Source organism: Peromyscus californicus, unplaced genomic scaffold, assembly GCF_007827085.1.
Source record: "Peromyscus californicus insignis strain IS unplaced genomic scaffold, ASM782708v3 Scaffold_8__1_contigs__length_139910024, whole genome shotgun sequence".
Lineage (NCBI taxonomy): Eukaryota > Metazoa > Chordata > Mammalia > Rodentia > Cricetidae > Peromyscus > Peromyscus californicus.
The window spans coordinates 71179266-71207148 of NW_026294606.1; the positions used below are offsets into that span (position 1 = coordinate 71179266).

At 38.2% G+C, this 27883-nt stretch overlaps 1 protein-coding gene across 14 annotated transcripts in view; it reads left to right on the plus strand.

Moving 5' to 3' along the window:
* The window catches only part of Mllt10 (MLLT10 histone lysine methyltransferase DOT1L cofactor), a 181121-nt gene that overhangs the window by 95801 nt on the left and 57437 nt on the right, over positions 1-27883 (plus strand). For 13 of the 14 annotated variants that reach the window (XM_052729359.1, XM_052729358.1, XM_052729361.1 and 10 more), the window contains 3 exons: positions 9189-9284; positions 21727-21982; positions 24750-25319. In XM_052729359.1, the coding sequence (XP_052585319.1) occupies positions 9189-9284; positions 21727-21982; positions 24750-25319 (922 nt within the window). The remainder of the gene's footprint in view (positions 1-9188; positions 9285-21726; positions 21983-24749; positions 25320-27883) is intronic. The other variant, XM_052729364.1, reaches the window with a different exon arrangement.

Genomic DNA, 27883 nt, shown 5'->3' on the forward strand with positions numbered 1-27883 from the left:
AACACTTAAAAACCAAAACCAACCAAACAAAGCAAGCCACTTTTGATTCCAACAATCCGAAATAGCCATCATTACTAGTAGTATCCTGGATTTTCTCCTATGTGTACGCAGATAAAAGGATTATTGGATAATTGAAAATTATTTTGTTAAGATGAGCTAAATGGATGTGAAATAGATTTTGATTTTCAAGTAAAATTTTTTTATTCAAGTGTTTTGTTTGTTTGTTTGTTTGAGATAGGGTTTCTCTGTGCAGTCCTGGCCTTCCTGGAACTTGCTCTGTAGCCCAGACTGGCCTCCAACTAAGAAATCCACCTGTCTCTGCCTCCTGAGCGCTTGATCAATGGTGTGTGTACCACCACCTGGCTCGAGGTATTCTTTAAAGACACCTTTAAGGCTAATGAAAGAAATTACCAAAGAGGTGAAATTGTCTTTCTAGTTTGTGTGTGTGTGTGTCTGTCTAAGTATATGTATAAACACCATGAGTGTGCAAGGGGGCCTAATTTAGAAACCAGATCAGATCCCCTAGAACTAGAGTCTATAAACTATTGTGAACTACCCTTAGGTGCTGGTAATTGAACTCAGGTTCTCTGTAAGAGTGGCAAGTGTTCTTAACTGCTGAGCCATCTCTCCACTCCCAGTTTTTGAATTCTTTTCTCTATAAGAAATGGGACACTGTAGCCAGGAGGTTTTTTCCAGTCCCACCTGGCCCCATGGTCCTGCAGCTGCTTATAAAATAATCACTCAGAGGCTTAATATTATTTACAAACTGTATGGTCTATGGCAGGCCTCTTGTTAGCTAGCTCTTATATCTTAAATTAACCCATTTCTAGTCATCTGTGTTTCGCCACGTGTTTGTGCCTTACTAGTCTGCTGGCATATTGTTCCTTGGTCAGCAGGCTGGCGTCTCCCCAGACTCCTCCCTTCTCTTTCCTATCTCCTTTCCCGCCTGCCTCTAAGCTGCCTTGCCATAGGCCAAAGCAGCTTATTTATTAACCAATGGGAACAACATATATTCACAGCACACAGACAGACATCCCCCAGCAGGACACTGAAATCATAGTGGCTGAAAGAGTTGGAAATTCATTTTTCTTATTTTTGTGTGTTCGTTGTTTGCGTACGTTTTATGCATGTATGTGTGTTTATATGGAAACCAGAGTCTGCTACTGGAAACCATCCATGATTGTTTTTTTACACTATCCTTTGAGGCAGGGTCCTTTTAATCAAACCTAGACCAGTTGATCAGTTGATAGGGCTAGTCTGGTTAGCCAGTTTTCTCTGTGGCACATTAGAAAAAATGATTAAAAATTTTTATGTTTATGTGTGTTTTGCTTGCTTGTCTGTCAGTGGACCGACCACATGCATGCTTGATGTCTGCAAAGTCCTGAAGAGGGCATTGGATCTCCTAGGCCTGGAGTTAAAGACGATTGTAAGCTACCATGTGGATATTGGGAATCCAGCCCGGGTCCTCTAGAAGATAAGCCTGTGCTCTTAACCACTTACCATCTCTCCAGACTCCACCTATACACATTAGAAAACGAAGATATTGTAAACTATATTTTTTTTCTAGACAGGGTTTCTCTGTGTAGCCCTTACTGTCCTGGAACTTGCTCTGTAGACCAGGCTGGCCTAAAACTCACAGAGATCCTCCTGCCTCTGCCTCCTGTATGCTGGGTTTAAAGGCATGAGCTCTACCACCTCCTGCTCAACAATCTTAATTTTTGAAGAATTGTTGGTTTATTAATTTTTAAGATTGAGTAATTATTTTTATATACTTAATGAAGAAGTTTTCATTAAACATTCTTTCCAGTGGAAAACAGCATGAAAAGCAGCTTCCAGCTTCTGTGCTCAGGGCCTGGGCTCTTCCTTGTCCACATAGTGAGATAGAAGGGTGTATTTCCCCTCTTTGATTAGCTTATCCCGCTGTTGTTTAATGTGACCCATGCACTTCATTGTTTGGCACTAAGAAAACATTCTTTGAAATCTTCATTATTCTGTCTTGCACTCTTTTATCCTGGGTAGCAGCTATTCCATGAGTACATTCCATCCACTCTTTTTCAAAGCAGCGCTTTGAGAGGGAATCTTGTAGGGCTGTTCCGCACTTTGGATTATGAAGTGCTGATTTATCTAGGCACCTGAGAATTTTTTATTATAGTTATTAATTGAGTCAGAAATAATAACTAATATATCTGACAGACAGTTTTTAGAAGCAGATAATCTCGAATGACTGTCCTACCTTGTCTTGGGAAAAGTTTTGCAGTTGCTTTCTTTTGTGTCCTGCTGGTCCAGTTTGAATAGTATACTTATTGTCAGGAATTGAGGCCAGGGCAGTTTTTTGCACAAATGGCTGGCTTTTGCCATAAAGAAACTATACAGAGGTTCTTTGATGCCCCTCATCTTCTTTTGAAGTAAATTGGTTGTCAGGAGCAGATGTATCTGACTGTCACAAAAAGCTTTAGGTTATTAAACATGTTAAGTGCCGTATTCTGTAAGTCTTGTGAAGTGATTGAAGACCATCATATCTATCTAAATATGTCTATTTAACCTTGAAAACATATCTAATATGACTACAGGTTTTATTACAGATGACTACTAACCTGTATTTCTTAAGTATACATTACATATTTAAATGAGCTGTATAAATAAAATACCCCAAGCAATAGCCTTTACCCAGCACTCGGGAGACAGAAACAGGTGGATCTTTGTAGGTTCGAGGCCAGCCTGGTTTGCAGAGTGAGTTCCAGGACAGGCTCCAAAGCTACAGAGAAACCCTCTCTAGAAAAACAAAACAAAACGAAAGAGTAGTAGTTGCTTTTTGGATTAAAGTAGATTCAATAATCTATCCTTTTTTCCTTATAATTCTTATATCATAGTCCCCCTTTTTCCTTCAGAAAGAGATCTTTGAATTTAACTCTTTATTTAGCTTTTTTAAAAAAAAATTATGCTTGTCCCTAAATAAGGACAAACACGTTTAATTCATTGAATAACCAAAACTCACCCACTTCCCATCTCTTGGGAATGAGTACATCACTCTCTAGGTGACTTCCTGTTGTCTGTGGGCACTGGTGTCTTCGTGGGTACCTTGAGAAAATTAGGAAAGTTTTTAGGTTTTGACTGGAGTAGTTTGTGAGGTTGGACCATCTCTGCCAGCAGCCTTATGTTCTGGATGCAGAATTCAGAGACTGTAACAGAGGCATTTTGAGATGCTGGATCACCTGGACTATCCGTTTTCATTGGTGTTTCTGATCTCCTTGTTCTGAAAATATGTAAACTTTTAAAGGTATCATACCTTTCTGTACACAAGTTAGATTTTTTTGTTTTGTGTTTGAGCAAGTAAAATATATGTTTTGTGTTTTGTGGTTTTTCTAGTTTTATTTATGTCTGTAGTCAGGATTTTTAGGGAGTCTCCCCCAATCAAACCTGATCCATATCAACCTGGAATAATGAATCCATAGTTTCTTATTTTCTGTGGAAATAAAAGCGTAACTTCTTCCCCAAAGTAACATATCTTTTGACTTCCATTTTGAAGTCAAAACTTTTAAAAAATACGTAGTTTGGTTTAATTCAGCAGTTTTCATAATCTAGTGTATTTTAGCAGTTGTCCTTCCTTCATTAGCAAATAGAAAACATAAAGACAACACAAAAACATACAGGATCCAGATTCTCCATGTATTTCCCATTTTTGCATGGCTTATTATTATTATTGTTATTATATTTTTTTATTTATTTTATTTTATGTTATTCCTTTTTAAGGACTTTACTCTTTTTAAACTTTTTGGTTTTTTGAGACAGGGTTTCTCTGTGTAGTTTTGCGCCTTTCCTGGACCTCGCTTTGTAGACCAGGCTGGCCTTGAACTCACAGAGATCCGCCTGGCTTTGCCTCCCGAGTGCTGGGATTAAAGGCGTGCGCCACCACCGCCCGGCTTAAACTATTTTTAATCTGTGACTGTATATATACCCTTTTACTTTTCTCTTCCAACCCTGTGTATATATTTAAACACACTGTAACCTATTTAGAGGCTTTTTCTGTCTGGATCTGTCTTTACTGAGCATCTGTATTGCTTTTTGATAGCATTAGATGAATCTTAAACTGCTATATTAGTTGCCTACATGGCTCAACTTGGCACATGGCATTGGCAGCTGGCTCTTCCCCCCCTTGGTTTACTGAAAGCCTAACTTCATGGCAGAGGGAGCCATGTTTACTGCTTCAGCTCTAGGAAGTTTTTGGGTCCACTCTACCATCAAGTAGTGCACTGCCTGCTCCTCATAAACGCCATTTAAGTGTTTGGTAGCAGAGTCTCTTAAAAGAGGCTTGCCAGTGTTTGCTGCCAGCATTGAGCCTACCCGGGAATAGGCGGTTATCAGGAAGTCGCTTTTGTCTTTGCGTGTGTGTGTGCGCGTGCGTGCTTGCGTGTGTAAAATTTTTTTAAAGCTTTTTCAGGTTTTATGTAGATCTGTGTTGCCCAGTGGTATAGATGCAATACGTACACAAACTTTTTCCTGCCAGCCAGTTCACAAATAGCCACATAGAGACTTATTAGTAATTATAAATGCTCAGCTAATAACTCAGGCTTGTTAATAGTTAAGTCTTACATTTCAAATTAGTCTATATTTCTTATCTACACTCTGTGACGTGGCTCAGTACCCTTTTTCAGTATGGCAAGTTTATCTCCTGCTTCCTCTGCATCTCCTTGAGACTTCTCTTCTTCGTGCTCTCTTTTTGTCTGCCAGTCCCACCTAAGCTCTACCTGTATAGCTATTGGCCAGTCAGCTTCTTTATTAATCCAATCACAGTGACATGTTTTCAGACAGTGTAAAGGAATATTCCATGGCTATGTTCATCTTCCTGTATTTCTTCTGATTTTTCTTTTTGCATAAATTTCTATTTTTTAAACATTTATTTATTTATTTATGCATGTGTGTGCCTGTGAGTGCCATCTTACACATGTGGAGGTAAAAGCATAATGTGTGGGAGTTAAATTTCCTTTCATGATGTGTGCTCTAGCATTAGCCTGACAGCAAACATCTTTCTTTACCCACTGAGCCACCTTACCAGTCCTCCATAAAACAAAAGTCACCTTGACCATTTTCTTTCTTTCTTTTTTTTTTAAAAAGATTTATTTATTTATTATGTATACAGTGTTCTGTCTGCATGTATCCCTTCAGGCCAGAAGAGGGCACCAGATCTCATTACAGATGGTTGCGAGCCACCATGTGGTTGCTGGGAATTGAACTCAGGACCTTTGGAAGAGCAAACAGTGCTCTTAACCTCTGAGCCATCTCTCCAGCCCCCGACCATTTTCTTTTTATTTACAAATTTTTTTGGTTTTTTTCAAGACAGGGTTTCTGCCTATCCTGGATCTCGTGCTGTAGACCAGACTGGTCTCGAACTCACAGAGATCCGCCTGGCTCTGCCTCTCGAGTGCTGGGATTAAAGGCGTGCGTCATCACCACCCGGCCACCATTTCCTTAAGGACTTCATATGACACTTGTTTCAGTGATCTTCAATAATTGAATGATAACTGCTCAACACCTCTGTTGGGCGTTCAGGTTGTTTTCTTTTTACCTATTTATATTGATAAATTTGAACCTATAATTTAGTGAACGGTATTTAAGATGATATGTTCTTCATGGGATGAAATTACAAGCTCAAAGGGTTTCTTAGGGTTTCTATTGTTGTGAAGAGACATCATGACAATGGCAACTCTTACAAAGGAAAATAATTGGCATGGTTTATAGTTCAGCGGTTTACTCCATTATCATCATGGTGAGATGGTACTTGAGAAGGAGCTGAGCGCTCTACATCTTTATTCACAGGCAGCAGCAGCAGATTATGTACCACATTGGCCATAGCTTGAGCATATGAGACCTCAAAGTCCACCCCCACAATGACACACTTCCTCCAACAAGGCCCCACCCCCTAGTAGTGCCACTCCCTATGGGCCAAGCATTGACATACGTGAGTCTGTGCGGACATTCCTATTCAAGCCACCACAAAGGGTTTATATGAATACTTGCCCAGTTGATGCTTTTTATAAATTGTTCCATGGTATATATATGTTTTTTCACTATTTATAAAAAGTTAAAATGTAGGAAAAATACATACAAGTGAGAATTGGGGATGTAACTGAGGTGTAGCGTGCTTGTCTAGGATGCACAGAGGCCTGGGTTGCACATAGTGATCAACATTTATAATCCTAACGGTAAGTGGGTGGAGGCAGGAGTATCAAAAGTTCATGGTTCTTCTCTAGTGCATACTGAGTTTGAAAACACTCTGGGATATATGAGACTGTCTCAAATTAATTACATTAAAAATTGAAAATATATTGTACTGTTCACTTGAGTTTTGTTTTGTTTTTTGTTTTCCAAGGCAGGGTTTCTCTGTGTATCCCTGGCTGTCCTTGAACTCACTTTGTAGACCAGGCTGGGTTCGAACTCAGAGTTCCACCTGACTTTGCCCCTTGAGTGATTAAAGGCTTGTGCCACTACTGCCCGGCAGCTAGTTGAAATGATAGATAGTATTATTAAATAAGTTTAGACTTATCTACTCATTTAGATATCTTTCGTGATCATATATAATTGAGTCTATTCCTCTCGTCCTATTAGCCCAGTAAAGTTAGTTTGTCTTTTTTGGTTTTTTGAGACAGGGTTTCTCTGTGTATCTGTGGTGCCTGTCCTAGATCTTGCTGTGTAGACTAGGCTGGCCTTGAACTCACAGAGATCTGCCTGGCTCTGCCTCCCAAGTGCTGGGATTAAAGGCGTGCACCACCACCGCCTTGCGAGTTTGTGTTTTTTAATGACTATTTTGTTTGACATTGCATAGGCTATTTTATTAAAACCAGTGTAATCCATGCACAAGCCTGTTCCACTGAGCTTTAAAATTTTTGCTTCAGGATACATTTCTTGATGTGTTGCACAGTGTCAGAGTTCTGTATTACTTCCTGGTTTGCTTTGTATTACCTGTGTCTTTGTACACAGCACCTTTTCTCTCTCTCTCTCTCTCTCTCTGTGTGTGTGTGTGTGTGTGTGTGTGTGTGTGTGTGTGTGTGTGTGTGTGTGTATACATACATACATACATATGCATATTTTGTATTTTCTGTCAGGCTTTCTGAAGTATTAGTGTTTATTTCTTCATTATCAGGCTCATTTTCTGTTAATTAGGTCAGCTTTTGTACCCTGCATTAATAATATCCAGTATGGGAAGAATATAGTAAATAAATATTGAAATGGTTTATTTACTATGGTCTCCCCCCCCCAAATAATACAAAAAAACCTCTTTATACAAAAAATTACAGTATAGTACATCTAGGCCAGAATCATTTGTACTTTATAGGTTAGATAATGTAGTCTAAGACATTTTAGTATCCATACATAAAAATCCCCTAATTCTGTTACTTTTGATTTGTGCTTTCTTTGGCTTGTGGTTTGGTTGTATACTCTGGCCTTTTTTTTTTTTTTTTTTTTTTTCCCAGTTGTTTACTGTTTATTGATAAAGTACTCCAGACTCTTAGTGGTTTGCATACGTGAGTCTCAGCAGGATAGTTCTTTATTCATCATGTCAGCTGGGTTTATTCTTGGGCCTGATTTGGTGGTGGTTATTGGTCTTATTCATATACTTGGAGCTAGGTATTGCTACAACACATTGGCAAAGGTACCTCAGTTCCTTCACATAATGGCCTTACTGTTCATTTGACCTTTCTCTCTGTTCTCTGCAAGACCACCAAGCACTCTTTTTCATCCATCCATCCATCCATCCATCCATCCATTCATTCATTCATTTTGTTTTTCTGTAAATGGATGTTTTCCCTGGATGTATGTCTGTGTGAGGATGTTGGATTCCCTGGAACTGGAGTTACAGACAGTTGTGAGCTGCAAAGTGGGTGCTGGGAATTGAACCTGGGTCCTCTGGAAGAGCATCTAATGCTCTTAACTGCTGACCCATTTCTCTAACCATACACCAAGTGTTCTTAATTGGAGCCTTCTCCAGCCCTGGGGCAATATTTTTCATTTGTTTTGTTCTCATCATGATTCCAGGATTAGGTCAATAGTTGAGGTGGAAGCTGTAAAAGCTTCTTAAAGTTCCATATCACAAGGCTAACCCAGTTTCAAGGGGTTGGAGGAAAGAATACTTTTTGATGGAACGATGATGTTCTATTGCAAAAAATGGAAGTATGGTTACTTTGGAGTAATCAATGAAAAGACTTATAAAAATTAAGTTTCTACTAAAATTTGAAAAGTTTTATTGTGTTTACATTTCCTGTTGCAGTGGATGTTTTTATAATATTGTAGTAAGAACCATATCCTTAATTTTTATGTTTTGTTCTGCTGGAATATAATGCCTTTTACGACAGGGAAAAGGAAACATTTTCATGCTTTGAACAGGTAAAGTGGTCTAAAGGGTTAAATTTATGCACTATGGGAAATAGATATATTCTACTGAATGAAAATTCATACCCAATTCTAAAAAAAATTTCATAGAAAATCTTTGACATGAAACAAAGTTGCGACTTTAATATGTAATTTCTTGTTTAACCAAATTTTCTTTTGTATTCAGATGTAGATTAGTTCAAGTGCTTCACAGTTGCATTCCTTTCACCTTGCCCTGATTTCCCTCCACCTCTACCCCCTTTTCGAGTTTCTGGTTGCTGTTAGTAGAAACGGGAATCAACCTAGGAAGCAAATTTTTGCTTGAGTTTTTGTATCTTACTGTCTAGTAACTGGACTATAATATTCAGTACATGGTGGCTGGGTATGGTGGTGCCTACAAACAGTCACAACACTGAGGTGGATGAGGTGGGGTTAGACAGGAGCCACTTTTTCTTACGAAACGAAACAAAGAATTAAATCATGTGGTAGTGATGGAGTGTGATAATATATGTGAAGTGCCCTGTAAATCTTAAAGTGCTATTTATAAGAAAACAAAACACAAAGGTTTTTAACAAGAAAAAAATGTCTGTATTTGCTATGTATATATAAATACAGCAAATAGTCACAGGCTTCAGTTATTTATTGTTAGTGCTTAAATTGAACAAAAATAAGGGTAATTTTAAAATAATTTTTTATCCATAACAACTGATAAAAGGGGTGATTTTAAAAATTTTTTTCACAAAGGTTGTAAAAGAATATTACATATATATGTATATATGAATCATTGTTTAATTTTAAAACATGTTACTACTGTTTATTTTTAGAAATATAAAGAAAAGGACAAACACAAACAAAAACACAAGAAGCAACCAGAACCATCACCTGCCTTGGTTCCTTCTTTGACTGTTACTACAGAAAAAGTAAGATTGAAGTATCAAATTTTGTCTTGTATACTAACTCATGAAATACTGGTTCTTCAGAGGAGTCTTCTTTCCCAGTTCTCTGATGACAGTTTTACCCACCTGTCCAGCCATGTGTCATGCACGTAGAACTATGACCTTTTCAGTCCTTTATGCTGCTCTGTTTGCTCTGTCCTTGTCCCAAGTGAACTAAGAAATAGGGTGTAACTCAGACTTCAGCTACCTGTGACTTTGAAATCATGCCTCACCACTTAATAATTGAACCTTAGGTGAATTTACCTCTCTGCAACTCTATTTCAATACTTACCTGTAAAGTATGGGAATAATAATTGAAATTGAGTAAGATAAAATATTTAATAGTATTAATATTATTTAAATGTAATTAAAAGCATTTAAAGAACACACACATCTGGTTCATAGTGTTAGGTATTATTTAGATTATCATATGATGAATTTGAAAACAGAACAGAAGTGGGGTCATGTGGCTGGGACATAGTGGCAAGTGAGGAGGTGTATGTAGTTGGAGATGAGGCCAGTGGAAGCGCCTCATCACAAAGGGCTAGCTAGATAAGCCAGCATAAAGAGCTTGTCTCATAGTGTTTTATAAGGACTTTTGGTTGCTTTGCTGAAGGGGTGGTGGTGGGAAGAATAGAATCTAGGGAGGCTGAGAAGAGGTTATTAAAATAGCACTGAAGGTGGCATTAAAACTTGAGATAGCAAGAGGTGATCACATTTTGAATGCATTCAAACATGAACCCTTGTGACTTTCTAAAAGATAAGTTAAGAATCCTCATGTTTGTAGGTTTTGGTATCAGAGATTGTTACTATAGTTCAGCAGTTTAAAATAAAATAAAAATTTATCATGTCCCTGGTTCTGTTTGCAAGATAGTCTGGATACATTCTACTGGTTTATTTATCACAGGTAAAGGCTAAAATCAAGGTGTGGGTTCTTACTGGAAAGAATCTTCTAAACTCATTCAAGTTCTTCAAAGAATTTAGTTCCTTTTGGTTGTAGAATTGAGGGTCCCATTTCTATGTCAGCCCCTCCGCCCAACAGCCTACTCTTCTCTCCTAGTGCCTCTCTCTCCCTGGTCAGGTTCTTCATCCCAGAGCTAGTAACATCACATTTGAAATTTTTCTAACTTTACCTCTACCGTGTCTTCTGCTTTTAATTAATTTACAGTCTTTTTGTACATTCTGAACCAGATTGTCTTCTTTTCATGGTGGAACAAGACGTTGCCAAGGAAGGTGAAAGGAGAAAAGCCTTGACTCTTGGTCTCTGGAGACTTAGTTTCTGTGTCAGTGTTTTTCTAAAAAGTTCCTAGATGCTTGTAATCATCAATTTATTTCTGTTTTTAAACTGGTGACAAATTGCGCCTGACAATTTAAAAAAAAGTAATCTTAATAGATTCGTTACTTTTTATAATTATTAGAAGACATAGTCGTTCTTTCTGCCATCATTGCAAATAACTTAGGGTTTTAGTTTTGCAGCCCCTTCCCATAACTTAAAATTGTGTGTGTGTCTGTGCATGTGCTCATAAGCTTGCAGAGGGTCTCCACACCCCAGAAGTTTTTCTGTAGTTAGTGAGATTTCCTTCTTGGAATGTTTATAGGAGGGGATAAAGAAGATCGCCCTCCCTCCCTGTTCCTGTCTTCCTTTCATTTTTGTATTGTAAAGTTAGAATACTAGGCTTCACTCATGCTAGGCGAGTGGTTTTTAACTGAGCTACAGCCCCAGCCCCAGCCCTCTAAGACTCTTTTTTTTTCACCTCCCCTCCCCCCCAAGACTAGGTTTCTCTGTGGAGCCCTGGCTATTCTGGAACTCACTCTGTAGATCAGGCTGGCCTCGAACTCACAGAGATCCTCCTGCTTCTGCCTCCCAAGTGCTGGGATTAAAGGTGTGTGCCACCACCACCTGTCAAGACTTTTTGAATGTAGAACAAAAGTATTTTTGTAAAATGAATTTCTTTCCTATGTGTAATTTTTATACTTTAAAATTTTAGCGATTAATATTGTAAGAAATTTTATGAACTTTTGTTACAATGAAGTCAAAGTATAAATTTATAAAAGCCATTTTCTTTTTGTTCTTTCCCTGTACTATCCACTGAGACAGTTATATTTGAAAATTAAGTTTTTCCTTTTTCTTTCTTTTTTTTTTTATTTGTTTGTTTGTTTTGAGACCAGGTTTTTCTGTGTATCCCTCAGTGTTCTGTAGATCAAGTTGGCCTCTCTACCTCAGAGATCTGCCTGCCTTTCCCCTAGTGCTGGGATTAAAGGCATGTGCTACCAACACCAGGCTACTTTTTAAACTAATCTTAACTTGGAGGAAATATAAATGCTAATCTTATCATAAAGTTCAGTATATCAGCTACGTTGGGTATTTTGTTACTCTGTTTAGTTATAATCATTATATAATAAATTATACACATTTAAAGTAAAACAGTATCAAAATAAAAAAGATGAAGCTAAGTAGGAAGCAGGTCTCAGTCAGTTATTAGCCTGCCTTGGCTGGAATTGCACAGAATGCCACCTGCCTCTGCTTCCTGAGTGCTAGGGTTAAAGGTGTGTGCAGCCACACGGAAAAAGTGGCATTTTTGATAAATTTTCATGTGCATGTATTAATAAAACTACCACCACAGTTTTAGGCAAAATTTCTTTGTAATGTCTTTTATACTTCTGTGTCTTCCCACCCCTGCTCAGGTAACTGCCAGTCTGCTTTTGTTTTTGTTTTTGTTTTTCTCTTTGTCTTTCTGTTTCGAGACAGGGTTTCTCTGTGAAATAGAGAAACAGCCAGTTCCTGGCTGTCCCAACTCACTTTGTTTACCAGGCTGTCTCCAACTCAGAGAGATCTGCCTGCCTCTGCCTCCCAAGTGCTGAGAATAAAGGTGTGCACCACCATTGCCTGGCCTCCAATCTGCTTTTTGAAATTTTAAATTAGCTTGAATCCTTTAGGAAGTTTAAAAGGAGAAACATACAGCATGACACCCCCCCCCTTCGGTTAGTTCATTCAGCATAAAATTTGAACCATGTGATGTGTGTCAACAGTTGAATCATTCCTGTAGTTGTCTGCTTCCCTGTTGTGTGGATATAGCAGCCTGCTTACTGATTCAATAGTTGGTAATATCTATCTCAGTGTCTGGTTGTGGGCTATTACAAGTAAAGCTGCTGTGAGCATATTACAAGTCTTACATAGATACATGCTTTCATATCTCTTTATGAATTCCAAGGAGTGGAAGGAAGGTTGGGTTGTTTAGTGTGTAGTTGTTTGGTGACTTACTATGGTAAGTGTATATATTAATATTTTTAGCACTGCCAAAGTATTTACAAAGTGTTTGTACCATTTTAACATTTTCATCAGCAATGTACGAGAATTTGTAATTCTTCTATATTCTCTGCAATATGGTTGCTGTATGGCTAGTATTACTAATTTTAACTATTCTAGTGACCATATAGTGGTATTTCATCGTGGTTTTGGTTTGCATTATATATATATATAGTTATATAAAATTGTATTGGGGGTTGAACCTCTGGATCTTAAAAATGCTAAGCAGTACTCTACCACTAAATTGTGTCTTCTACCCTAGCCTGCCTTTTTTTTTTTAATCTAATTTTTTGAGTATCAATTTAGGCAAGTCTGGCCTTGTACTGAGGATGACCTTGAACTTTTGATCCTTCTGCTTCCACCTCCAGAGTTCTGGGTTTAGAGATAGGTTGTACCATCCCTGGATCATGGTTAGTCAGGCACTTAAGTCCTGGTCTATGACTTTTATTGTAAGAAAGGCCTAATTATGTTCATTGCTTTTTTCTGCTCAGAATTTGCCAATTGGTTTTGATGGTGAAATGCCCATTCAGATCTCACCACTGCTTGCCCCTTTTCATTGTTCTGTGAGACTTTCTATTCTGGTTGCAGTTGTTTATCAGAATCCTCATAGCTCTATCAAATTGAGAAATTTTCCTCTTTCTAGTTTAAGAGCTTTTTTTTTTTTTTTTAAATTGTGAATGAATTTTTTTTTCAAGTAGTAGGTGATTTTTCTTAAGTTTATTAATGTGACAGGTTATATGACTTGTTTTTCTGCCTGTCCGTCCGTCCATCCATCTATCCATCCATCCATCCAAGACAAGGCTTAACTGTGTAGCCCTGGCTGTCCTGGAATTTGCTCTGTAGACCAGGCTGGCCTTGAACTCCAAGAGATCCTCTTGCCTCCCAAGTGCTGGGATTAAAGGTATGAGCCACAACTGCCTGGTTTGTCCTTTTCATTCTTAATATTAACTACTGCTTTTTTTGGGATTAGTGTTGGCTTACCTTTATTTATCCGTTTCCTTACTATTTCCTTATTTATCCATGTGTGTCTGTACTTGATGTCGTAGTTACTTTTTTCCTTTCTTTTTTCGTTTTTCCTTTCCTTTCCTTTCCTTTCCTTTCCTTTCCTTTCCTTTCCTTTCCTTTCCTTTCCTTTCCTTTCCTTTCCTTTCCTTTCCTTTCCTTTCCTTCTTTCCCCCTTTCCCCTTTCCCCTTTCCCCTTTCCCCTTTCCCCTTTTTCCTTTCCTTTCCTTTCCCCTTTCCTTTCCTTTTTCCTTTTTCCCCTCCCCCCCTTTCAACAGGGTTTCTCTGTGAAACAGCCCTGGCTGTCCTGGAACTCACTCTGTAGACCAGGCTGGCCTTCAACTCACAGAGATCCGCCTGCCTCTGCCTCCCGAGTGCTGGGATTAAAAGTGTCGGCCACCATCTCCAGGCTTTGGTTACTTTTCTTTTGTGATAACTATATTGACAAAGGCAACTCAAGAAAAATAGCGTATTCTGGTTCATAGTTCAGGGTACTGTACATCCTGCAGTTGTAGGAGCCTGAGGCAGAAGCTTGTCACATGGCACCTGCAGTAAACACAGAGGGAAATGGATGTCTGTGCTGAGCACTTCCATTTTTAGAGTCCAGGATACTAGACTAAGGAGTGTAGCTGCCTGCAATTATGAAGCCTTCCTACCCCAATTAACCTGACCAAGATAACCTCCCTCGAATATACCAGGTGATTCTAGATCTCATCAATTTGACAGTTGAGAGTAACCATGGAAAGTAGGTTTCTTGTAGGCCCCACATAACTGGTTTTTGAATTTTGATCTACTCTGACAATCCTTCTGTGATTAAATCATGTTTAGGATACTTAATTTATATACTTGGGTTAGTAGGGACCATAATTGTTATTATTTTCTATTTGTTGATTTTGTTTTTTCATCTATCTTTACAGCCTTTTGTGATTTTTGTGTATTCTGTCTCCCTGACCCCTTTTCTTCCTTCCTTCCTTCCTTCCTTCCTTCCTTCCTTCCTTCCTTCCTTCCTTTTTTCCTCCCTCCCTCCCTCCCTCCCTCCCTCCTCTTTCGTTTGTGTGTAGGGAGGCACTGTTGAGACAGTGTCTGCTGTGCAGCTCTAGGTGGACTCCAGTTCACTATCCTCATGTGCCTAGGGCCATGGGAGTATATAGGAGGTGACAACTAGTATGTAACAAGTCGACCCACCAATGAATAAATAACTCTGATGGGGAGCCCCACTTGACAAGGCTGTGCAGTCACTGACCACTTGTTCCTGTCTAAGTTCTCTCGTGTCACTACATTTCTTCCCTAATAACAGCTATGGATAGTCTCCCCACTGCTTTTGTGTTTTCCTCGAGAAAGTATTCCATCTTCTGGGCACACTTACAGCTGTGGATGGTCAGAAAGATGATTTTTGTTTAAGCTGTATAATTCTGATGACTAGAAATACTAGAATATTTTTCATAACTGACACAGGAAAGTAACAGTATTCTCAGTCACAAAGACAGTCTTTTACGCATTTTGCTAGACTTCAGAACAAATTTAAAACAGACTGGCTGCCTCTGGAGACAAATACACAAGAACAAGTTCCCAGGTGCTTTTTTTGTTGAATCAAGGTCAGACTTGAAGCTACTTTAGTGGACATAAACCTCTGCGGTAATTGATTTTTGCACATACTCCCAGACTCGATTTATGTTACAGGACTCAGGGTTCAGCCAACTAACTGTTATTGTTAAGTCCTGAATTTCAGTGTCATTTTGTTTCTGGGAAACCTGACCAACTCAGAGCTACCGGTAGGGTACTCACTGGCTGGTCAGCAAAACCTTCCTAGCCTGAGAGAAACGGTTTGACTCATCATGTGTTATGAGAATGGGTCAGACCCTGAAATGTAACATATAATTGTCTAGAGTTTGTCTATGGCAGAGAGAAGGGGAGCAGAGGGAGTGTGTGAGTGTGTAGAGATGTGCAGAGGGAGATGAGAGAAGATGAGTAGGTAGGCAGGAGAGAGAGTGAGAGATTTGCAGAGAGGAACTTTTTCAAGATGAAGTAAAGGAGAAAGCCATCAGAAAGTGTGTATTTCCTTATTTTCCCCTTAGAGAGAAAAAGTCTAGCCCTGGAGGAATTCGTGGATTTTTTGCATACCCTGGTGCTGACTGGAGGCTTGGCCATCCAGTTACTAATACTCTTGCATCAGTCTCCAGAATGCTGAAATCAGGTATGGGTTACCATACCTTTTATTAAATATATCAAACACATACAGATACTTTCAACTACTGGTCCAATAATTTTGATATTCTTGTTTATCTGATGCTATTTTTGATGTTCTTTTGGTTTCTTAAAGGATTTTTTTTTTAAATCTTTTAGTATTCTTTACTTGCTGCAGTAAATATGGTGTCCCAGTTAAAGGAACCAAAGTAAATAGATAAACCTCCAGTAATATACTAGTGTGACTTATGGGTAGAGAAGATTTTCTGTATTTGTATTAAGTCTTAGCCCTTAAGTGTTTCTCTGACCCTTAACTGAATTTCACAAATGTTTCTCAGTTTTAACCATCTTTCCACCTCCCTTGAGGGGGAAAATGGGGTGTACCCAGCACTGGTAAAACTCCGGCACATTAGGCTATAGGTTAGCTAGTTCTTCCTAAGGATAGGACTTGTTGAAAACAGAATGCTTTGGACTGGTTCTGGGATTGCTGCCAAGCCTGACAACCTGAGTTGATTCCCAGGCTCCCCATGGTGGAAGGAAAAAACTAGCTCTGACAGATTTACCTCTACACATGCATGTGCACTGCAGCACACCGCCTCCTCCCATGAAATCAATGACATTGAACAAGCAACACACAAAAATAGAGCAGATATTCTATGTACTCTCCAATGTTTTTGTGAAGCACCGGGGACTTTTCTCCTAAATTCTCTGTGAGCACTTGCTAGAGTTTCTAGAGGTAAGGTTCACAAGTGCGAGAGTACTCCTCCGGAGCTTCTCCGTTGGCCTGGTCTACACTGACCTGCTAGCAGTTCCACAGTTGTGGTTTAGGTTGTTTAATCTGGCATAAGTTCGTGTTAAGGTAAGTTGTGTTTCTCTGTCCTATATGTTTCTCTAGTATGTTGGGGAACAGCTTGTTTGTGACTGCACTTTTCTGGTGATTTGATTCAGAGTGAAGACGTTAAAGCTCCTTCTGTTGGAGTACAAACTAGGATTCCTGCTGTCTTAGACACTGACTGAAAGAAACTTACCTCTGTTAACTTTTCTTCTAACTTGGATGCTACCTTTGCTCTTTTATGAATTGTTAAGGAAAACCTTGTTTTTTCGTTTGATTTCTTCTCTACCCCATATATTAATTAGAATTGTATCACTTAGTTTTTTTGTTTCTAAATTACTATCTTTATGTCACTTCCTTTAATTTGTTGATACTTCTGTATTGTTTTGTGTATATCCTTAACCTTACTTGGTTTTTTGACTGTTTGTTTGTTCATCTAGTTATTGTTGAGGGATAGTTCTGAATAGCTGAGGGTTTGGAGGTAGTGGGAGGAACCCCATGCAGGTAAAACATAATTTCAGTTCATGTGTTTCCACTAGTTTGGCTAGTTTTCTCTGTACTTTTTCCAATCATGGTCTTGATATCTCTTGCTCATATAATCCCTCCTTTCTCTCATCATTGATTGGATTCCTGGAGCTCTCTGCCTGTGACTTGGCCATGGGTCTCTGTATCTGCTTCCATCAGTCACTGGATGAGAGTTCTATCATGACAGGGTGTTTGGCCATCTGATCACCAGAGTAGGTCAGCTCAGGCACTCTCTCGACCATTGCCAGTAGTCTATAGTGGAGGTATCTTTTTGGATTCCTGGGGACTTCTCTAGCACTCTGTTTCTTCCTATTCCCATGGTGTCCTTAGTGCATGGGCCAGCTTTTTGGAGCCTAGGGCCTATGCTGAGACACTTTGCTCAGCCTTGGTGCAGGGAGGGGACTAGACCTGCCTCAGCTGAATGTACTAGGCTCTGCTGACTCCCCAAGGGAGACCTTGCCTTGGAGGAGGTGGGAATGGGGGGTGGTTTGGGGGCCCGAAAACTGGGGGCTGGGAGGAGGGAGGACAGGGGAATCCGTGGTTGATATGTAAAACGAATAGAAAATCACTTAATTAAAAAAAAAAATGAAAGTTCTTTGATTTTCTTTAAAAGTCTTAGGAAATATAGAAACAGGAGTTGTCTGACAATTAGATGTACTACCTAACATTGTACGAAAATACTATAAAACAGTTTATTGGTATGACTGCACACTTACCAGAGGGCACTAAAGAATTCTGTTTTCTGAAAAATATAAATAAATTCAATTTAGGTGACCAGTAAAAACAAAACAAAATAACAACAACAAAAAAACAAAACCAAAAACAAACCCCATAATTTCAGGAAGTGAGACTCTTGACAGGTGACCTGGGCTGGACACAGATGGGCATAGGCAGGCACAGTCTGCACAGAAATAGGCACAAGGGTGTACCGGCCAGAAACATGGACAGGTTGGTGAAGGCCATATTTATAAAAACAATAGCACAAAACGGCACTTTGCCAGAAATAGTTACATAACATATACGAGTCCATTCCTACTTTGTAGCTTTTCTGCTATTTTCTTTTCTCAGAATTTGTGTGTGTGTGTGTGCTTGTGTGCGTGCATGCATTATATGCTGTTTGTAGAGGTCAGAGAGCAACTTTTTTGGGGGGTAGGATTGTGAGACATGCTCTCTACATAGCCCTGACTGTTCTGGAACTCACTATGTAGAGCAGTCTGGCCTTGAAGTCAGAGGAAAACTTTGGGAGTAGGTTCTTTATCTTTCCACTGGCTTCCAAGGTTCAAACTCAAGTCTCCATTCCTGTGTCTTGAATCAGGATAGTTTCTATACTGGGTTCTCTAATTTATCTAGGGAAAAGTCTGTGACTCTTGTTAGACTTTTGTCCAATATTTTACACCTGCTCATGATTGAAGGAATAGCCCTTGGTTGTTCTTACTTTGCCTTGTACAACAGTACGACACAAATATAGGTTTTAAATAAAGCCATAACTGTAATTTTTTATTCCCTAGTACAGACAGTCTTTCATTATAAATTTAAGACTTTTGTTTGAAGTAGGAAATAGTTTTTGTACCTAGTTACAGCAACTTAGTAGGTATATTAGTGTTATATCTTATTGCAGCCTAGTGACTGTAGCTGGATGCATATTATTAATTACTCATTAAATTGCCTATAAATCACAATAGCCCGATGTTTGTATGCATTAATTAAGGGATTTTCATTACAACCAAATAGCCAGTTTTATTTCTAGTGGAAAGGATAGAAAGATTGTATTATGGGGCTGGGAGATGGCTCAATAGTTAAGAGCACTGGCAGCTCTTTCAGAGGACACAGGTTTGGTTCCTAGTACCAAATACGGTGGCTAATAGCCATCTGTAACTCTAGTTCTAGAAGATCTGACACCCTCTACTGACCTCTGCAGGCACTGCATGTTCATGTTAAATAGATAAAATACCCACATAAATAGTATAAAAATGAAGCTTTAAAAAATACATTAATATATGTTAATTAAAAAAAGATTGGGGGTGCTGGAGACAGGGTTCAGTGATTAAAAGAGGACAAGTTGTGTTTGTAGAGGACCTGGCTTCAATTCTCAGCACCCACATGGTGGCCCTGGGTTAGTTCTCAGCCACTCACATGATGGCTCAGAACCATTTCCAGGGGTATCTGACCCTTTCTTTGAACTCAAGCCTGCACTTGGTGTACCACATACATACATGCAGGCAAAGCACTCATATACACTTAAAAACAAAAAAGACTATGTTGCCTCCAGTCACGTATATACTAGCCAGCTTTCTATCACTTTGGCATGAAAAGCAGATATTTTTATATCCTGGGATCCTTCTCAGAGGGAGGTATTGCCTCAGCAGCACATGATTGAACACACACTTTTGAGATACCCTTAAAATATGGGGGTTAGGTCAAGGTCCCTTTGAATGAAACCTGTGTAGCTTTTGAGGTAGGGACAGTTCATTATGTATAGTATTTTAAAAGTAAGGTCATCAGCTAATATTTTTTCCCATAAGTCTGATGTCTTTTGAAAACTTAGAAAGTATAGAGAAAATTTAAAGTAAAATATTCAGTTACCTTATTCAATGTGATTTTTGTCACTGGATTTTGTTTACTCATTGCTCTCTAATTGCCCCCTCCCTGCTCTGTGGAAAGGCTTAGACTTTATAGTAAAAACAAGGACATTCTGTTAAGTAAGTGGGCAAATTGACCAGCGGTTTTTAAATTGTCTGTGGAAATGAGTAGTCCATTTCCACGTAGAGTACAGTTTCTCTTCATCCTTTATGTAATGCTTGAACAGGCACATGAGTGAAGAGTACCACTGTTTTCCTAGATGACTTTTAAGCTTCACTGGGTCATACAAGGATTATGTGAGGAGTGAAGAACCTCAGGGTCACTAAGTATTGAAAAGTGAGGTGGGGTAGTTTCCAAATTGACTGCCCAGCATGGAAGAGGGTCACGTTTCTAAAGTAAGCTATGAAGATTCATTAGTTTAATGTGATTAGTTTATTAAAAGGTTTTGTTATTGTTTTTGTTTTTTCCTGCCAGACTTTGAGGCCTTTCTTTGATCTAGTTTGTGGATTGTAGTTGGTTACAACATTGAGTGTTTTGCTTTTATGAGATAATACTGGACTTATTGTTGAAAATATTATATTGGCAGAGAGATGTTAAGGTTTGAGGGTGTTAGCAGAAGTGTAGCAGGGAAATTTTTTTTTCTTTTTTCTTTTTATTGATTCTTTGTGGATTTCACATCATGGGTTCCGATCCTACTTATTTCCCTGTTCCCTTAAATATGCCCACTGCCCTTGCAGTCTCCCCCCTAAACAAAACCAATTTTAAAAGAGCAACCAAAGCCAAGATGAAACAAAGAACCAAACTAAAAATAAAAACAAAAACAGTAACAAAAGATGAAGAATCTTGTCGTGGATGCAGTGGTGGCCCAGTGGTGAGTTACACAATTTACCCTTTAGTCCACACAAAAGATTTGATTTTTTTAAAAACATTTCTTTTAGTCCTTTTAAATTGATTTTCATTATTTTTCAATTTCAAGTTTATTCTCATACTAAGTGTTACATAGAAATTAATACTTGTATATCTTCAAATATTTTCATTTTTACATTAAATTTGATAGCCGGTATATCAGAAAGATTTATTCAAAACTTATTACTAGTTATGTTCAAGGTAGTGAGTGAATTTAAACGCCTGAGAATGTAATAGTGGCATAAAAAGTTTCTTGCTCCTGGGGGATGCCATGAATCATGTTAATTAGTGTACATCTGGTATAATATACATCCACACTCAATTTGCCATTATTTGGCCATACATTGTATTTAAACTGATTACCAAACCCAGAAACTAGTTGTCTAAGCAATCTTTATTTTTTTCTAGTCATATGCACATCGGATAAGTTTCCTTCAATTGCAGAGAAATGATTTGTGTTTCAAAGACTGGAGCTGTTTCTTTGAATAAGAGCTTTCCTTGAGCTCTTGAAGTATTCTTGCTACATCCTAGGAGAGAGCCTCGTAGTCTAATGAGTGTAGTCCTCTATTGGATTGATGATGTACTTTTGTTCTCTTTAATTGTTGACTGTTGTTTTGAACACTAAAGCTTGTAATTTTATGTCTAAGCAATACTTTGTTCTTGGTGAAAATAATGCTTGAGAAATGAAGACCTTTGATATTTTTGTGTATTTTTTTAGAGTGTATTAAGATGAATTGCTATTTACTGTAGTCTGACCTTCAGTCAGTCATCTTATCAATTATAGATGCTTTGTTAAAGTAGTGATAGGGTGGGGTATATAGGAAGCCAGTGCTGGAAGCCTAACAGGTGAAAGAACGGCCCTGGGGTTGATCTGAAGATGGCAAAACAGCAGCGAGAAAGATCAAGTAGATTTTATGCTAATTGGTTTTGTATGATTTTCTTTGGTAGACTGCCTGACTTTTTTAGAGTGGAAATGTTTGCATGAGTTAAGTGCTTATTCATACTGTTTTTTTTTTTTAGCCAAATATAATTAGTTCTTTTTTCCTTTTGCTTTCTTTCTTTCTTTTTTTTTTTTTAAATCAAAATGTTAGACTTATACAAGCACTAGCAACAACTCTATATCTGGATCATTGAAGCGTTTGGAAGACACTGCAGCAAGATTTACAAATGCAAATTTCCAGGAAGTCTCTGCACATACCTCTAGTGGAAAAGATGTTTCAGAGGCTAGAGCGTCAGAGGGAAAAGGGAAGAAATCTTCAGCTCACAGCTCAGGTCAAAGGGGAAGGAAGCCTGGTGGTGGAAGAAATCCAGGAACAACTGTGTCAGCATCTAGCCCCTTTCCACAAGGTATTATATTTTAGTTAAAATACTTAATTTGATAGTAGTCAATGACTGTTAATGTTTTGTAAAAGAATTCATTTTTTTAAACTTAAAACTAAGGATTATTCTAGATATTATGTAATGAGTTGGTAGTGTGGGATTACTTCTAAAAGTAGTGTTTTATTTTAAAATGTTTCTAGAACTTTTGCTCTCTTATATCTAATCATTTATGTTTTTAAAACAGTAATGTTAATGTTTAAATGCCTGTAGAATAGTGATTAAGATTGGGGAGAAAAACAGATGTAGTTTGATTTCAAAGAGAAGAAGTCTCTTTCTATAATCTGTTTTTGTTTACTTTTCCTAATAACATTTTATGTTTTAGTAGATAAATGAGAACTAAGCAAGTTTTATGGAAGCCAAGTAGGTCTTAGTGATATTATAAGCAGTGCATTTATTACAAAGCTTGAAGTTAAAAGTAGACTTTTACTCAACAGCTTATGTTCTATGCTCAGGCTGCTATATTAACAGGATTCCCTGAATGTTTGAATTTCACATAAACAGCAAGTAGTATTTTAGTGTGTTTCCCAAATACTGTTTGGTGTTAGACTGAAATTCAGTATTAACTGGGCATGTGTAGTTTTATGACAACCCAGTTTATGGAAAATAGGAACACTGCTAAATTTTAAAATGTGTACACTTAAATGATTGCTTTCTATGTAATTTTAAATGTGAACACAGATACATTGAAAAACACAATAGTTAAGTAGCTGTTGACTTGTTTCTGTTGTCCCCAGAAGTGAGTGAAGACTGCTGCTTACCTTTGTTGAAGCATTGGATCCTCTTCAATCCAAAATCTTGCAGTAATATGCAAATAGTAGATTGCTAACCTTTTGACTTTTCATTAAAAACATATTAATATATTTCATACTAGTAATAATTTGGAGCTACAGATATATAGTATATGTACATGCATATGATCCTTTTTGAACAAAAAGTTCATTAAGCATAGATAAAACAAAATGCCAAAGTCACTTTTATTTAAATAAAAATTACACTGTTACTTTTTTTAAAAATTTTTAATTATTCATCTTTATTTTATGTGCATTAGTGTTTTGCCATGGGTGTCGGTCCCCTGGAACTGGAGTTACAGTTGTGAGCTGCCATGTGGGTGCTGGGAGTTGAACCCCAGTCCTCTGGAAGAGCAGTCAGTCTTCTTAACCATTGAGCCATCTCTCCAGCCCTACACTGTTACTTTTATACCAGTTTGAAAATTAGCCAAACCTTAATTAACCTTAAATGTAACTTCATTCACAATTTGAATGAATGTTGTATTAGTAGAAGTCAATTAATCTTGTTAAAATTCTTTTATTTAAGTCTGAGTTTTTGAGATGTAGCCCAGCCTGGCCTTTAATAACCTATGTGGTTCTGATCTTCCTACTTCAGTCTTCCAAGTGCAGGAATTATAGGTGTGGGTCACCAGGCCTGCTTTATTCTTAAGTTTTTATTTGTATGAAGTGCTAATCCATTTTGAAGAGGTAGCTCCTATACTTTTGGAACTTTGTAATATTGAAGATAGAAAATACGTTACAATTATGTAACTGAGGTAATCAATAAAAGGTTGAAATAGGAAGATAAGGTACTTAAGATGGCCTTGGTTTTTGTTTTGTTTTGCTTTTTAAATTAACTGTACCCTGTGAATTTTAGAAAATTTAAATATACCAAATAGTTAAAAGTATTTGATTTTTTTTTTTTTAAAATATTTGGGGGGGGGGGGGTGTTGAGACCAGGGTATTCTCTGTGCTGTGCAACCCTATACTTTAGTTTCATTATGAAACAGTTGAGGTCAGAGCTGAGTCTTTGTAGTTGCCTATGTCATTTGGCAAACAAGGAAAGAGTTTTGGGAATAGGGATGATGGAAACTTTCCTCCTAGGGCACTTTCCTTACCAGGCGAACAAGGGCTTTTGAGGTTCTTACACTGCATCATGACAGGGGCTGCTAAGTGGTTTTTGACTAGAGTGAGGAGAGAATAAGCAGTTGGAAAAGAGGCATAGAAGAACTACCTATTCTTGCATGATTTTTCACTATTTTTGATTGACTTACTTTATGTGTATGAATGTTTTGTCTGTGTGTGTCTGTGTACCGTGTGTGTGCCTAAAGAAGTCAGGGGGGCGTAAGATCCCTTGAAACTGGAGTTAGAGGTGGTTGTAAGCCACCATATGGGTGCTGGGAGCCAAACTTGGGTACTGTGCAAGAGGAACAAGTGCTCTTAACCACTGAGCAATCTCTCCACATGATAATTTCTTTTTTAAAATCAGTAAGACAGTATTCATTATGAACAAAAGACCGTTCCTAATGGGCTGTTGTGGCGCATGCCTTTAATCCCAGTACTTAGGAGGTAGAGGCAGGTGGAACTCTTGAGTTTGAGGTCAGCTTGGTCTGCAGAGTGAGTTCCAGGACAGCCAGGACTGTTTCACAGAGAAACCCTGTCATGAAAAACTAAAAACCAAAAAAAAAAGTTATGTTAAATAAGGCATAGCTTGTGTCTTAGTAATACAGTACAATTCAAGAGTGAGTGTGTGATACTTACTACCTTGACAAGTGTTTGAAAGATAATTTAGAGATAAAATTGATTTCAATAGTAACCTTTATTGTATCATGCTTAGTTACATAGTGATGACCTATTTTTTATAATTTACTTTTTGATAATCGTATTTTGCCTGATGCTTAGAGGAATTTTGTGTCCAAGTTTTCTTCCTCCTCCACTTTGGTTTTTTTGTTTGTGTTTTGCTGCAGGCAGTTTCTCAGGAACTCCAGGCAGTGTAAAATCGTCTTCTGGAAGTTCAGTGCAGTCCCCCCAGGACTTCTTAAGCTTTACAGACTCAGATCTGCGCAGTGACAGTTATACTCACTCCCAGCAGTCATCATCAACCAAAGATGTACATAAAGGAGAGTCGGGAAGCCAGGAAGGGGGAGTAAATAGTTTTAGTTCTTTAGTTGGTCACCCTGTGACCTCAACTGTCATTTCACAGCCTAAAAGCTTTGAAGGTTCACCTGGAGATGTGGGAAGTTCCAGCCTCCCTACAGCAGGATATAAGCGGGCTCAGACCTCTGGTATAGAAGAAGAAGCTGTAAAGGAAAAGAAACGAAAAGGAAATAAACAAAGTAAACATGGGCCTGGCCGACCCAAAGGAAACAAAAATCAAGAGAATGTTTCTCACCTCTCAGTTTCTTCAGCTTCACCAACATCATCTGTAGCATCAGCTGCAGGAAGTGTAACAAGCTCTAGTCTTCAGAAATCTCCTACACTGCTCAGGAATGGAAGTTTGCAGAGTCTTAGTGTTGGCTCCTCTCCAGTGGGTTCAGGTAGGGATTTGTGCCTTGTTCTCCCTCCATCCCCCACTACCCTTTCTTTCCCTAGTCAAAAAGTTATGAACAGTTGCTATGGTATACTTTGAATTGCCAGGCTACATTTAATTAAAATGGCATTTCTTAATTTTTTATTTTTTTTAAATTTATTTTATTTTTTTGAAGGCTGGGGCTGTTTAAATAGCCTAAACTGTCCTGGATCACTCTGTAAAGGCTGGCCTCAGACTTTTGATCATGGATCAGCCTTCCAAGTGCTAGAATGGCAGTTGTCTGTTAGCATGGCTGGCCAGTTTTTTCAGGAGGCGATGGCATGACCACAGCATGGGGATGGAGGTCAGAGCATAGCTTGCAGCAGTTGATTCTCCCCTCCCTCCCTCCCTCCCTCCCTCCCTTCCACGGTGTGGGTCTCAGGTCAACTGTCTTGGTGGCAAACTTTTTTTTAACCTCCTGAGCCATCTCACTAGTTTCTTCATTTCCTAATGAGAAAAGGGAAAGTATCTTACAATCCTGGGAAAAGTATTTGGTGCTGAAATGTTTGTCATTAATTTCATGTGTTATTTAGTTGAATGAAAATTAAACAGCTTATTAGTCATCTATATTTATTTCCCAGTTGTGTTTTTGCTCCCCCTGCATATTATGTTTAACACTAAACCAGAGTTCACACCTAAGATGTGAACACTTCTCTACTAGCTTTTAGTGTCTTCTTATTTTGAGCTCTTTTGCTAAACTTCATTTTTAATTTTCACTTTCTCTGTAATTGCACACAAATAATGTGAATTACTCTGTTTGGGACTTTTTTAAAATTAGTGATAAATAACTTAAAGTTAGAATTTGTCAGTTGCTTTTCATGTCAAATGATATCTGAATTGTTTTAAAATTTGTTTTAAATGCATTTAGTGATTTTTGCCATTATTTTTATCTGGAATTAGAGTTGATTGCATAGATTTGAAAGTGGTCCCAGGGTTTGCTCTTATTTTTAACTTTGAAATACTGTCCCAGTCTTGTCTAGAAGTGACTGTCTAGCACAGACAAGCCTGAAATTGGCCATGAGTCAGTTGTCTGTGTCTTCTTGGTGCTGAGAGTACAAGTGTGCGTGCGCCACCATGCCTCTTCTGTCATCATTTTTATGACAGTACAAATGAATTTATTTGTAGTACTCATGTCACTGGTATACTTCTGTGTAACCTGTAATTTGTGTTACAAATAATTTTAAGTCTTTAAAAAGTACTGGAAGTGCATGCTTTATTCATTTTAATGATTTCTGTTATGAGTGTTTGTGTGTCTGGGTACATGTTAGTGCCTGGTGCTCTCTGAGCCCAAAAGTATGCGTAGGATCCCCTGGAAGTGGAATTAAAGATGATTGCAAGTTGCTGTGTAGGTGCTGAAACTATACCTGGGTCTCTTGCAGGGTCTAACTATGTAGCTCTGACTGTCTTAGTACTCAGAATGTTGAAACTCACAGATATCTGCTTGCCTCTGCCCTATCTGTGCTGGGACTAACGGTGTGCACCACTATATCCTGCCTCAGGTTTTTTCTTTTTTTTAAAGATTTATTATTATTTTCATTTATGTCTTATCTATTTGATGGCACATGTGTGGGCACCTATGGAAGTCAGAACAGATGAGGGCACTGTATCTCTTGGAGTTGAGGTTAAACAGGCTATTATGAGCTGTTGGGCATAGTTGTTGGGAATTGAACCCAGGTCCTCTGGAAAAACAACAAATGCTATTTAACTACCAAACCATCTCTTCAGCACCAACCCTTAAGTATTGGTGAAATCGTGACAGTTGCCAAAGTCTCAATGGGGGTTGGAACTTCCAGATCAAAGCTGGAATGGCTACCCACTACACTTAACAGTTTCAAGTTTCATTTGTCTATTGTTTTTCCCCCTTGAATATGAGATAAATGGCTTTCAATAAATCTTGACTGTAAACTTCATCCCTCTGCTAGCTTTGGATTTTTGATGATTGAAATGAGATTTCAGCTAAGATATACTATTATGGATAATGTCAGTTTTATTAGCTCATAATGAGAGAAGGAAGAAATGGTGTATAAAATAAAGACAGTTAGGTGAAAAAAGTTTTTTATGTTTTCATATTGTATATTTTATAAATACAAAATAGAAGAATTTTTGAATGGTTTATGTATTAACTTCAGTAAGCAGAAAAAGCACTGACTGTTCCAACAAAGAAGCATATGTACATAGTCCTATATGAAAACATTAACTGTGTTATCTGTGGGTCTCACTAAGTGCATTGTTATTTAGATCTCAGTTAGCAGTAGTTTTGTAAAGGGCTATTGATGTCCCTGTTCCAGAGCTGGTAAAACTGAGGTTTTGAGGGTAACGTTGTCCCCTCCAGCCTGGAGTTGTTTGTTTCTAATAGATCCACTTTGGTACCTGTTGTGGTTTGCAAACAGCCCCCAATTTAGTGGAATTCGTAGAATTGTTACTTTGCTCACACTCTTGGGAGGTTGTGGACTCAGTCTTGGTGTTACTGACATGTTGGGTGGGATATTGTTTGTGTTCACTCTTTTCTAGGATGTTGACTGGAATCCCTAG